The sequence below is a fragment of the Prosopis cineraria genome, unplaced genomic scaffold, assembly GCF_029017545.1.
Source record: "Prosopis cineraria cultivar Desert tree isolate PC_DT_omini unplaced genomic scaffold, ASM2901754v1 PC647, whole genome shotgun sequence".
In the NCBI taxonomy this organism is placed as follows: Eukaryota; Viridiplantae; Streptophyta; class Magnoliopsida; order Fabales; family Fabaceae; genus Prosopis; species Prosopis cineraria.
In genome coordinates, this window is record NW_026555972.1 from 1683 (window position 1) to 15075 (window position 13393).

A 13393-nucleotide genomic window follows, 5' to 3' on the forward strand; every position below is an offset into this window, starting at 1 on the left:
GAATCCATTGACACTTACGCCATATGTCACGATTATATTGGTTCTATTAGTTAATTGTAAGAATGATTCTAATTAAATTATTAAATTATTATTTTTTCCCCCGAACATCGATATTTTAAGCTCTACGCGTCTGCCCTTTATTTTCTCGCAGGATCTTGTGGACTTGACCTTGTCAAACGTTTCTGTACGAGGTTAGATCTATATTTGGAAGGAATACGTTCATATAAATATTTTATATTTAGACTGCTTAAATTTATTTTTAATGATTTTTTTTATATTTTAATTTAAATAATAATAATTTTGTATATTTGAGATAGAAATATAAATAGTTACTTCAAATTGAAAAGGTTCACGAGAAGTACACAATTTTACGAGGCCTGCTACGGATGATTCATAAAAGGGTCAATGAAAATTCTAGAAAAATTATCCCAAGCAACATTCTACATTTAAAAAATGTAAAAATACATTTTAAAAGTTAAAAGTTATGTATTCAAATGAATTCTTAGTATCTTCCATCCACATTGAATGGTGGATGGTTCTTCAATTTCTGGAGATGTTTTGTTGGATAAGATTTTGCTTGTAAAACCAATCAAACATTTAATAATTTATAAATTAAAAAAATATAATTTAAATCCCTATACTTCATTTAAATTTTATTATAAATTTATATATTTTTTTTAAATATTAAAAATTTTTATATTTTAATTTTTTAATTTTTTAATTTAAGTAAAGTGTAAAAATTTAGAGTTATATTTTCACTTTATAAATATTAAATAACATTTTTTACAAAATTTTACTACATACACATTAATCTATTTATATTGATTGATGAGGACACGTCCGGCGGATAAATGCAGAGCGACTTCCTTGCCTTTCCTTTTTGGTTTTTTTTTTTTTTTTTGCAAATTTAACGCTGTGAAATTTGACTATTGAAAATTCAATAATTACGCCTCTTTTGCACCGTGCTAAGTTTTAGGACCTTTTCTTGTGGAATCCGTTTGTCAATTTTCTCATATTGATGAAAGTGGCTAAACCCACTCATTGTTTCAGCACGTGGTAATGATTTATATTTGTACCTGTTTCAGTCAAAATGATGGAGTACTCCATAAATTTTACAGCCAAATTTTTTTTTTAATACTTACCTTTCCAAAATACAAAGCACTTTTTTGTGTGATAATATGTTAAAAAATATCCTTAAAACTCATTAATTTTATTTAAAAATTTAATAATTTTTTAATTTTATTTTTATTAAATATACATATTTTAATGACATCTTTTTTCTTTCTAACATTCAAAGAAAGGTAAATATAAAAATTTATAATGAAAATTAATGAGGTGAGTTATTAATAGAAAAAAATTTCTATTTTTACATTATAAATAAGATCAGAGAAATTAATCAAATTTTTCAAAAATATCCTTAATTAAGGGGTGTGATTAATAAGATTCTCTAATTAAAACATCTTATTAAATAAAGAATAACATGAAAAGAAAATATAATTTTAAAAATAATTAACTAACTTATTGAGAGTGTAATTCAATTAAAAATACTTATAATATGAAATGGAAAGAGTACACTCTCTCTAGACCAAAATATAGAGTATTTGTAACTAATTCACAGTTTTAACAAAATGTTGGTTGAAACCTTAATTTATTAAAAATTTATATTTTTTTAATTTTATCTTTATTAAATACTCTATATAAGTGCTTTGATAATAATAATTAAAATTTTAATGCATCTTTTTTCAAAAAAAAAGTAACAAATAAAGTACAAGTATAGCTAAAAAAATAATTATTGAAGTTAACCAATACTTATATTTTAAATCAAGCAAGACTTTTAAAAGATGTCTTATATTACACTCTCTCCATCCTAAATTATAAGACACTTTTGGAAGAAATTTGTTATCCCAAAAATATAAAATACTTTGAAAAAATTAAGATTTGATTAAATAATCTTATTTCAATATTGTCCTTTCTCTCTTTATTTAATACTAATTAAGTGTAGATTTAAGTATATTAAATGAAAGATATTTTTAAAAAATTTATATTTTTATTTTGAAAAAATAAGGTCGTTGAGTGTATTTAATTAAGTTTATTGATATATAAAATTTTATTTAAAAATGTCTTATAATTTAATATAGATGAAATAATTTGGAAGGACTATATCATAAACAAGTGCAAACATAATTGTTCATCCATGAATTATCTATTTTAAGTGATGACTTTATTTTCCTTAAGTGACAACATGTATGAAATAGAAACTCATTAATAATTAAGCAAGTTCAAATCATAAATTGACAATCACCAAAGCTTGCGCATACACACATCAAAAATTAACTATTAACTCATTCGTCAACGAAACTTTTTTTTGAGGATCTGAATGTGCTAATTAATAATTACGTATTAGAATATCTTAAGGAGGTTAATTTAACGACAAAACGCCTCCAAAATAGTATATCTTGAAGCATTTTGGAGAGCATTCTAAAATCTTAAACATATTTTGAAAATCAAAATAAGGCTAGAATAGAACAAGACTGAGCTTCACAAATTATAGGCTGCATGCCCGTTGACGCGTGGATTAAGGGCATAACAATGGGTCGTTGCTATTAAACGAAGCGTCTTCTGCAAGTGGCGGATCCATTTTTGCTTGACTTCACAAAACTAAACTACCATTGACGCGTGACTAAGGGTGACAGGACTCTCCATTTTCCACATACAAATAAAACCCCACATCTCTTTCAACTTTCAACTCCTTCACCGTCAAAAACAATAAAAAACACATTATTCTCAGATATTCCATTTCTAAATCCAAGTGTCAATGCACGAAGGATCTCCGTAGACGGTATTTACTGTTTTACCGGAAGGATAGGCAAGCTCTCGACCACATAGGGACCAACTGAGTAACCCAACCACGAAGGGCTTGCGTGCTATTTTAACTTTGGACCCATTATTTGTCCAAGCCAGTTTGCCATACAAAATCTATGGAATGAAGGTCTGACACTTAACGGGCTAGTCACTGTCCCAAGCCCCATCTTCCTCGTTTGGGCCTCTCTTGTGGCTCGTTATTTTTAACAGCATTCCGCCCCTCCATCCCCACTGACCCTCCAATTGGGTCTAAAACTCTTCCTCAGAATCTGATGAATGCCACAGCCTGTTTTCCGAATCACCAGCTATATCTTCGGGTCCAGGTTCTAAACTCAGCGACCGTTGGTTTATGACAGCTCTTCCTATCCTACCTTGCTTCCCCCTCACATTTCTGGGAACATCAAACCCATCCCAGTTTTGATCAGAATCATCACCTCCAACCCCATGATGCCTCACACCATTTCTCCTGCGTCTCTTTGTATGATATGCGTGCTTGTCCTCGCAGTTGCTATTGTGCTCACCGCTGACACTTGACTCTCTTGATGATTCATTTTCTTCCTCGTCAGACTCCCACATTGCATTGTCAAGATCACTGAACATACTTTCCGATTCAGAATCATCTATGGTTGAATTTCTCCTAAGTTTACCTTCGTCTCTATTTGAACTTCCGTTACCTTGGGTCTTGCCAAAGTTATTTCTTATTTCCCTGTCCACCCTACTGACCTTGGACCTGCCTTTAGCCTCACTAAAGTCATCAGAATTACTGTCAGGATCGGCAAGCCACTCCCCATCATAGTCATCATCATCATCATCATCATCAGACAGTATATTGTTTTCAACATCACTATCACTAGCCTGCTGCTTAGCATGCGCAGTCTGCCGAAACCTTGAACCTCTAACCTTATCATCATGATCATCATTTCCAGAAACATCAAATTTTCTGAATCTTCCTCCAAATTCTTCTCTGTTCCAATACCTCATTCTGCCAAGTTCTTCTTTTTCTTTTGCCTCTTCAGCTTCATATTCTTTATCTGCAGCTTCTTCTATCTCGGCAATGAATCGGTCTAGCTCTTCCTGGTCACTATCAATAGAAGGCCCTGGCTCTTCCAAATCTTCAACAGTTTCTTTAGCTGACAGTTTGCCTTCATGAAAAACATAAGGGCTCCCTTCTTTCTTGTCAATAGCATTGAAGAATGTTGAAGCAACTCTCTGGATGCTGGCCATGGCAGCTGGATCCTCAGGATTTACACCCATCCGCCGTAGCTGCTGCTCTATTTTCTTTATGTTTAACTTTTGAGATTCAAGAGCTTGCTCAAATCTGGCCTTAAAAAGAGCCTGCATGCGACAGACAAATATATTACTTATGCAAAAATCAAATTCTTGCAGTAACGGACATCACAACTGGAGACCATAATGGAGAATGGAAAAATAGGTGTTTATTACAGTAAAACTAAGCAGGGTCTTTAGTCTCTTGATCACATTCGAACATGTCAATATATTCATTAGGTGGCTATGGAAAATATGATCATTTCACTTAGGGTAATTTTATGGAGAGCATTACCTCTTAAGAGAGGTTGGGCTTTCTCCAAAAGAGAAAGCTCAATTAAATTATTCCATGATTTATCAATCATTCACACACTGTCTTCAGCACCTATTTGGTTCAAGTACGGGATGGTTTAAGAAAATTGCTCTTTTTTTAGCTACATCTATTTAGAAACTTCATTCGTATTGGCTATCTTACCATCACAAACTCTAAAAATCAGGCAAGAATTTTATCTTTTTCCAGGGTAACAAACAGTGCTAAGCTACTACATATTGTTCAATAACTTCAGGCCTAAAGCAAATAATTCATATTTGTAGAGTCAACCTCTGGGTAACTTAAGCACTGCAGATAACATAATAGGTTGGGATATAATTATAGATGTCGAAGTAGAGTGGTGTAGCTCAAATAAATAAATAGACAAGACATTGCAAACCTACCTTCCTCTTTGTGAGGGTGTTAATAGGTATCAAATTTTTGGGCTGGCGATAGTTTCTGCCACGGAACATAATAATTGTTTTCACATTATGGATATTTATCACAATACCTCCACTCAATCTAGCAAGCATTGTGGCCATTTCTTTGATTTTTTCCTTGGGGAAGTTGTCACAGCAAACTTGAACAGTCTCATGAAACTTCCAGTGAAGATGCATATTTTGCACAACACCACCAAAAACTCCTCGTACACCAACGGGAACATAGTTCTTATTCCTGAAACCAATCTTTTTATATGCCTGAAGCTGTTCAGGTGTTAAGAGCTCCGGATCATGTCGAGGAGAAGGCAATTCTGGAAGCTCATATTTCTTGAGTTTTTGCAGGAGCAATGCTACTTTCTTCTTGGCCTGCAATAATTGGAAGGGAGGAAGGTGATAAATGAAAGATTATATAAGAGCTAGGATATAACCGAGTGAAAATATATCAAGTAGTACAAACGTGCAATCTGTTAGTTATATAGACTTGAAATATGCCATTTGATTATCATTATATAGGTAGAAAAAGCAAATCACCAAACAATCAAAGGCAATGCATAATCCAAATCGAAAGTAAAAAAACACAAATTTAAAACTAATGATGGCATATCTTTTTTTTTTTTTTAATGAAGAAAGATGGAGAATCTCTAGCACAAGATCATTCAATATCAATCTGAGTCCAGCTACCTAAATGAGGTCCCCTGCATCTCATAATTTTCAACTACCTAAAAAATTGTCATTAACAAGTACGAATCTGTCACTGTGGAACTAAATGAGCTTGCCCCTTTTATGTAAGAAAATCTAAGATCTGGCAACTCATGTAATACAACTCTGTTAAAAGCTGCATATCCATATGCAAAGTAATAAATAAAAGTAGAATAGAGTATGCAGCATCTAAAATTATAATAGCTGATTGACATGCACGCCAGTCCACAGCACACAAACTATAACTTGAACTTTAGGCATGCCTCAGATGTCAGAGCAAGTAGGAAAGGATAGATAATGTACTCGTTTAAGATTGTAAATAAGCCTCTCCTCCTCAGTCATTAGCTTCTTTTTCAATTTTTTAGCTCTACGAATCTCCCTTAGAGTTTTACCAGACTCTTTCTGCATTCGCCTTTCCACCTTGCTCCGCATACTTCTTCCTTTTGATGTTGACATTGTTCGAGATGATATATTGAATGAATTCAATGGCTTGCCATAAGAATAAGACGTAACTTCACTGCCTGACTGAATTACTTTGCTTGATACATGATGAGATGTAGGTCCTAAAGATATACCATTCCTGAGCAAAAATAAATAGAATCAGCTTTAGTCTTAAGCTTAAAGAGGTTTTTTTTTTCCTTCTCTCTCTCTCTCTCTCTCTCTCTCTCTCTCTCGGGGGGGCAGTGAAGCTACAGAACTCTATTTTGCTCAGAATGATAAAATTATATAAGTACCGTACAATTTCATAAATTGAAATTCATAATATACAATGCAAATCAAGTACATTGATTGAGCAGTCTTCCAGTTTTATGTTGAATGAATAAAGACTAACAAGATAAAAGAAACAAAAAAAAAATAGATTCGTTGAGCAGCAAAAATTATTTTTTCCACAAATCCAAAGAAAATGGGAAAAAAAATCTGAACCTTTTAACCTAGACAAATCAACATCTTCACTCAAACTAGGAAAAATTTGAATTTAGCAAGAAGTAAATCTCTTCCATGAGATTTTTATTGTATGAAAAATAGAGAGGGCAACATTCTTCTAATTGTTAACAGAAGCATCCATTGCGGCATCATAAATTACTAGTTGAGCAAAACATTGACAGTCTGACAAGGTAACTCAATCCCATTCAAACCTATACTTTTTAGACTGCAGAGTGCAGAATAAGGCATGGATGAAAATGACAGAGCATGATCTTTTGGTATTATAAGAAGCAAGATAGGATAGTTTAGGTCTATGTTGGATGGGAGTTATGCCGTCAGAATCCAGCCCATAAAATCGAACACTTATTAAGCAGCAACATCAGAGAAAATGACGATATCGGACCATTTTTTAAACTATACAGATAATGTTAAACCATATTAAATTTCGAAGACAGCCTGAGTTAAATTTCAGGGGCAAAAAGTAGAATTCTGCGAAAGAGAAAAAAGCACAACGATAACTTATGAACTTGGATCAGATGCAGCCAAAAAAAACAGTCGAAATCCGTTTCTTTGTTTGAACAAATGAAAGATAAAAGCCCATTCAACCTCAAAGAATTTGGCCAGGCAGACTGTACACGAAAACTGGTATACACCCAAAAAAAAATGAGAAAGAAATGGCTCTTATCACTGTGAAAGTCCGAGCTTCGACGGGAGTCATAATGAATTCAATTAATTCTATTATCTAAGACACAAGGTGACATTACTGTGACTTCTCTTTTCCATTTTCTCAGTTCAAAAAGTAAAAAAGGGAGAGTGATGACACAGCAAATACATACTTGGAGAGATTAGATTGAAGGATAGAGTATGAGAACTTCAAGCAATGCCTCTGTAAATTTCTTGCAGCAAACATTGGCCTGTTAAGGAGCTTTTTGTTTGAATCAGTTTACTCGCTTCTGCTTTCTCTTGATTTCATGCTCTTCCAGCACCGTTGAGTTTTCTACGCTCGGTTTCTGAGGGTTTTAGCTTTTAGGTTGGGTTTGCCAATACATACAAAGGCCGAAAGGCCCGAAACACAGGTTTGATTCATGGACCCAAGATTTTAAAAAAAAAAAAACGTATTTTGGGGTTTAATAAGATTGGGAAATTTTGCCGAAGGCACCTAATGAAAATTTTCTTTTTTTTTTTAATTCTTGTTTTGTAATAAAAAATAACAAATATTCTTATGTTGTCCTCGAAAATTTACAAAAATTTCAATGTCACATCCGCACGTAATTTCTCATTTCCACCTGTCAACAGTTTTTTTCAGAATAATTTAATCCCTCTACCTGTTAAACTTTTTCTAATTTAACTTAACTAGCATCGTTTTCATGTTATGGTTATTGTGAAATGACTTTCTTTAGATTTTGCTCGCATATATAGATATAAATTGACCAAAAATAACTACATATTGGGGCCATTAAAATGATAAAATGGCCATTTGAAAAAACGGTGCCATCAATAAAATCATGAATTCTTTTGCAAATTATAAAAGTCATTATTCTATTTATAACAGGTGTGGGGCAGCACATCTGACTTGAAGCAAAAAGAGACGTCCTCTCAAACTCACTCATTTCAACTCAAATTATTCAAGGACAAATTTCAAAGTTTTGTAATGTGATGAATCCTAATAGCGACTAGCACAATTTATCACCACCAGATAAATATCCTTGCGGATTCTTACATGTTACATTTTTATCCATAGTAATCAAACATGGGTTGGAATTCATTAGTAAACTATTTCTGAAAAATAGATTGACAATAAACTAAGTTCAGGTATATAAATACCACAATGCAAATGTGCATTCCATAGCCACCAGGTCTAGGAATGCCTGAGATTTTTACTCTAAAAAAACTTTCGAATATCTAAAATTCGAAATGTCCCTTCATAGCCATGAGAAAGGACTGATTGCTTGCTCTTGTGAAATTGACACACAATTTCCCATATTATCAATTAAAGAAGCATAATTGGTAATATTCAGCCAATTTGCTGGTAATCTTTACATACATTCAACACGCAATACATTACAATATAGATCAACATGCCACTTCCATGCCTTGCACATAACGAGTCACAGTTCAACTACAAATTCATGTAAACACCACCCTCATGCAGAGTGCTCAAACTCCAGAGTCAACTTAATGGGAAGCCGAAAGAGTTTAGGAACCTGAGATAGCCAGTAATGTTTCTGCCTGTAAGAATAAAATCATGACAAGTCAGCTTCTTATCCTTTCTTTGTATCATCCAAAAATAAATAAATCGTTGAAACTGAACAAGGAACATAAAGGAACATACTATACAGGTGAGTGAATAGAACAGTTACAGGGAGCTTAATGAGAATCATAGTCTGTCTATCCAGTCAAGTATACTGTCTTGAGAACAAAACTGCAAGTTCTGCCAGAAAAATGAGAATCAAATAGCATATTCATATACTGGTAAGTTCTATAAGTGGAGTGAGTGCGATTAGGAGCTTACAGAAAGTTGGAAATCTGGAGGAGTATCCAATTCCAAGTTATCCAGGTCAGAGATTCCAAAGGATGCATTGTCATTTCCAACTGACAAGTTTGTGTTGCTGGCAAAGCCATTAACAATGGTGGAGTTCATTCCAGAATCATTTAGTCTAGCAGAAGAATCTAAGATCTCCTTGCACAATAATATGTCATCCAAGCCATCAAAGTCAGAGTTTTCAGCAGCCTGTGATTCACCAGCCAACCATGCAGGGCCACTCGTATTATCCTCATCCTGAACATCAATTGCCGGTGCACTTGGCTCTCCAGGGACAGACTCGGCATCCTAAACATAAAAAAAATTCACAATAAACCAATGGGTGAGATACATTCAATTTATTGAGTATAAATCTGTCCTACGACCATTTTTCCACTTTAAATACTACTTAAAAGAAGTTCACAGAAAATCAAGATAACTTCACTGAATTTTTGTGTCAATCGTTACTTAAATGAATGCACTGTGAATATGCTTGATTCTTGGATACAATATTAAATGTGATCTATATTTTTCCTTTTTCTTGCAAAATAATCAACCTAAGTTACATGATTGTCATATAAACATTTTGGTACTTACCTTATTGAATGACAGGAGTACTTTTTCATCAAAATTATCATCACAGTCAGCAGAATTTCCTGGTCGAGGTGGATTGCGGGGATTTGGATTTGGGGTTCTTGGACTTGTTCGTGATGCCATATTATCTGATTCTTCAACTAATGGATTCTCCTCATTTTTCTCAAGCTGCTTCTTCTGATAAAAAACCTTTGAGACCACATATTCACCTTCCTTCTCCTCTTCTTCAGTCCCCAGATGGTATTGATGCATCACCCAATTCGATTTATATGGCTTTGAACCTTTCTCAGGTCTTACATAAAGAACCATGATCTTTTTAAAGCCTTTGTGTAGGCCATCTTCCACTACAGATTTGGTTTTACCTGTCTTGTGCCACCGCACATGCTCCTCAGTTGCACCATGATGATGATGAATTTTTCGACGCTTTCGTTGACCACAAGTATAGGCATTAATTGTTCTATGGAAGAAATGGACACTACTCCCATCCTTTTTAGCACCTGAAACAAACAGGTTACTTTTTTAGGCATAATTCCAGAAAGTTGCACTACGCTCGGACTTAGCCAGAGCCAAGAATCCTGAGAAAATTGAGCAATCAGAGCATGCGGAAGGGAATGCCAAACTGATCATGCAAAGATGCCAATAACTTGTGAAGTTTAGTAAAATAGCAATCATAACGCTTATCTTCACCCACTCCCCTAAAATGAAGCAAGGGTAAAATCATGATGTTATGTATCTAAAACAACAGTCAAATTAGCATTTATTAAACTTCAATAAGGTTTGGGAGTCACGTGGTAAGTTAAAGGCCCAGTAAAGGAAAGAAATCTCTTAGCGACTGATTGAAAATTTGATTCATAATTCAGTGTGCTAGACTTTTATTTGTTCTCATGGTAAGCTGTCATTGTCCAAATTATGAGTCCTGAAGTGGTAAATTTTACAATTATATGTTTCTTCTGTCCTTCATGCACAACCTATTCTACAAGATATGGCCCCAAAAAAAAAAAAAAACCTATCCTACAAGACACCGTCACCTATCACCATTGCCCGTAAGAATTTGTTTAAACAGACTTCCTTTACATGTCTCTGGCTTGATCAGTTTACTTTATTTTACCAGGACTGGTAACTGATTGCATGTCTGAAAAATTAAGTTCAGTAATCCTCACCTGGAAGATTCTCAGGATGAGTGTAGCAAATCCCCTCAGCACCCTCCAGCGTTGGAATGAACTCATGGATAAACATGTGTGGCTCTGCATTTCCAATGCCACATTTTGCTGCTAAATGGTGCAAGAGTTCTATATCAGAAGGATCAAATTTTACACCAGCAGGAAAGCCAGGCCAATCAGGAAAAACCTGCAAAGGGAAAGTAGTATCTGTTAGACATCCACAACCAGTCAACACTTGCTAGAATGTTTGCAGAACTTAATTATGACGGCAAAATTTCCAAACTTCTGTACAAACAAAACTCAAATCTTGTATTAACAGAGTATATGCCTTAATTAAGAAATTAAAGGTTACATCAGTTAGAACAAGCGCAAATATTAGAGAAATACGAAGAGCTTTACTACAAGAGCTGAGTCTGTGGTGCACATAGTATTATTAAAGCCAATAATGAGCTGTGAATGATAATAAGGCGGAATTCCAGCATACATCACTATTATCAATATGCCAATGACAATTTGGACATTGACGATATGCCCCACAGTCTTTGATTTGCTCAGCTGAGGGCAGAGAACTGCTTTTCACTTTCTTGGCAAACCCTCCAACATCAATAAGCCAGCTCCTGGTAAACAAATAATTTTATTAGATCAACATTCCCCATGATAACTTTTATAGCGAAAGAACACTGAAATGAATAAAAATGAAAATATATTTGCTGACAAAAACCGTGTGCAAGACAAGCAACTACAAACAAAGTAAAATTGGCTGCTCAGAAACCAAAAAAATCCCGAGGACGAAGAGATTCAAAATAAACCTTTAATGAGAGTGAAACTTCGTTTATTTTATAGCGAGGTATCAAACTTGAGTTTAACTCAAGAACATGCACTATATACGGTTCATGGTTTCCACAAATCCGTCCAACTCTCCAACCAAGAGAAGGGTAAGCATAAGAGTGGTAAAGAAGAAAAGCACTAAGAAATACTTTGTGTGTGTGTGTGTGTGTGTGTTTGCAAGGTTCTTTTTTTTTTTTTATATCAGATTTAAGAAATAACTGGGCAAATATTCTCCAGGGAAGCTCTGCATTGTCATTTGCGGTTCACCCAAGATTTTCCTATAAAAAATGAGCATAAGCTAGACATGAGACAAAAGGTATACGTCACTTCGATGGATTACTAGCTGCTAACTGCTATTAGACTGATTCCAAGAAGGAAGAATCAGAAAACCCCGAATGGGGATGTCAGAATGCCCGCAAACTACATTTCTGCAAGCAAAACAGGCCATTCATCCATTGTCAGCCTTCAACCGAAAAAGCCGAAACCCAAACCCATCTGATTTGACACCTTACCCCAGTACTTATCCCAAAACAACGAGGAAATAAAATCCTCGATAGGACAACCTTCCTCTGTCATCATTTTCCAAAACAAACCCTCGAAAACACCGGGAAGAAAATTTCATTGTCATCCATCAAAACAATCGAGGACTCGAACCCATAAACATCGAACAATGACTTTGAAAAAAAAAACCAAAGCCAGCAAGCTTCTACGAGTAACAGTAACCAACGAAATCTCCCTTCAAACTTCAAATTTCACCATTTTGCTAATCCTAAGCTCACCTAGCCATGCTATCGAAGAGCGAAAAGATGGCACCAAAATCGCATTCGAGACTCTAGAGAGAGAAGGGGGGAGAGGGAAGGAGAGGGAGGGAGACAGTGAGAGAGAAGAAGTTTCCGTGTATTTAAGCCTTCCTTTTGCTTGGGCGAGTAAGCAAGTGAGTAAGAAACACCGGACGAGACAGTGGTAGTGGGCGGGAAAACTCTCCATTGGGTTCGGGCCAAATAGACCGGTCACATGAGGCTCGTAACCGAACGTATGCTTTGAAGTTGACCGTGTTCATTCCACATATCATTGAATTAGGACAGAAGCTAAGGTTCGGAAGCACCCGCCGTTGACCGAACCTCATCGAGGCTCTGCTTCGGAGAGTGGAACATTGGGGCTTTTGTTGACGGCTGTCGGACAGATGGAGCTTAGGAAACCGAGAAGTGTCATTATGGAAAATGCGGGGGATTATGGTGTCATTATGGTAAATTTAAGTGGGGACATTACTGGCTTGCTCCCCAAGCCAAACAGATGAACGTTGCTAAGATCGCTGCATTCTCTATTATACCCCTCATCATTTCGCACATGACGCTGGCCTGCGAGTGCGAATGGGCGCATGCAAAAAAATTAATTAAAAACAATTTACAGTTCACCCAATGTCAACATGTCGTTGTAGTATAGTGGTGAGTATTCCCGCCTGTCACGCGGGCGACCCGGGTTCGATCCCCGGCAACGGCGAGATGTTATTTTTATTTCTCTTCCGGGTGACTTTCGTCTTCATGCCCACGGCTTCTCCATTTCAAAGTGGCACGCGTCAGGTCTGATAGCGACGAGAACAAAAACGACTCCGAGGTTTTTTCCCCCTTCGATTTGCATTTCAATTTAATTCTTCCTCTTTTTTTTCTTTTTAATAATTCCATAAGAGGTATCCGCATTGTTATTGGAGCGGACGCTCTAGCGAGGTGCCTGTAGATTTATTAAATAATAACCATTCTTTCCATCAATCACAAAGAAATCAATTAAATTG

The 13393-nt window shown here is 35.3% G+C and overlaps 2 protein-coding genes and 1 non-coding gene across 4 annotated transcripts; 1 reads left to right on the forward strand and 2 right to left on the reverse strand.

Annotated features, from left to right (window-relative positions):
• Positions 1 to 2583: 2583 nt before the first annotated feature.
• On the reverse strand, positions 2584 to 7494 carry LOC129297894 (CRM-domain containing factor CFM9, mitochondrial-like). Its single transcript, XM_054936238.1, has 4 exons — positions 7338 to 7494; positions 5881 to 6157; positions 4843 to 5244; positions 2584 to 4197 (listed from the first exon to the last, which is right to left on the reverse strand). Exons 1-4 carry the CDS (start codon positions 7409 to 7411, stop codon positions 3112 to 3114), a joined length of 1839 nt encoding a protein of 612 aa, XP_054792213.1. The 5' UTR covers positions 7412 to 7494; the 3' UTR covers positions 2584 to 3111.
• Positions 7495 to 8464: 970 nt separating this feature from the next.
• LOC129297895 (SUPPRESSOR OF GAMMA RESPONSE 1-like) lies at positions 8465 to 12703 on the reverse strand. Of its 2 annotated transcripts, none has more exons than XM_054936240.1 (7): positions 12384 to 12703; positions 11261 to 11393; positions 10777 to 10963; positions 9620 to 10113; positions 9014 to 9331; positions 8862 to 8932; positions 8465 to 8730 (listed from the first exon to the last, which is right to left on the reverse strand). In XM_054936240.1, the coding sequence occupies exons 1-6, from the start codon at positions 12389 to 12391 to the stop codon at positions 8879 to 8881; spliced, it is 1194 nt and encodes a 397-aa protein (XP_054792215.1). In that variant the 5' UTR covers positions 12392 to 12703; the 3' UTR covers positions 8465 to 8730; positions 8862 to 8878. The 2 variants fall into 2 exon arrangements, with proteins under 2 accessions (XP_054792215.1, XP_054792214.1); XM_054936239.1 differs by having other exon boundaries at positions 8834 to 8932; positions 12384 to 12702.
• Positions 12704 to 13032: 329 nt separating this feature from the next.
• On the forward strand, positions 13033 to 13104 carry TRNAD-GUC (transfer RNA aspartic acid (anticodon GUC)). The gene has a single exon. It is a non-coding gene; the product is annotated as a tRNA-Asp (tRNA).
• The last annotated feature ends 289 nt before the right edge of the window (positions 13105 to 13393 follow it).

What these genes read in the sequence shown, in the direction of transcription:
- LOC129297894 (XM_054936238.1), bottom strand. Translation starts at nt 7,411, where the DNA reads ATGTTTGCTGCAAGAAATTTACAGAGGCATTGCTTGAAGTTCTCATAC. An exon ending in TTATTTACAATCTTAAACGA is followed by an intron (nt 5,245 to 5,880) that starts GTACATTATCTA and finishes CAATTATTGCAG; the next exon opens with GCCAAGAAGAAAGTAGCATT. An exon ending in ACACCCTCACAAAGAGGAAG is followed by an intron (nt 4,198 to 4,842) that starts GTAGGTTTGCAA and finishes TGTCGCATGCAG; the next exon opens with GCTCTTTTTAAGGCCAGATT.
- LOC129297895 (XM_054936240.1), bottom strand. An exon ending in GGCATATTGATAATAGTGAT is followed by an intron (nt 10,964 to 11,260) that starts GTATGCTGGAAT and finishes TTCCCTTTGCAG; the next exon opens with GTTTTTCCTGATTGGCCTGG. An exon ending in TCATCCTGAGAATCTTCCAG is followed by an intron (nt 10,114 to 10,776) that starts GTGAGGATTACT and finishes TGTTTGTTTCAG; the next exon opens with GTGCTAAAAAGGATGGGAGT.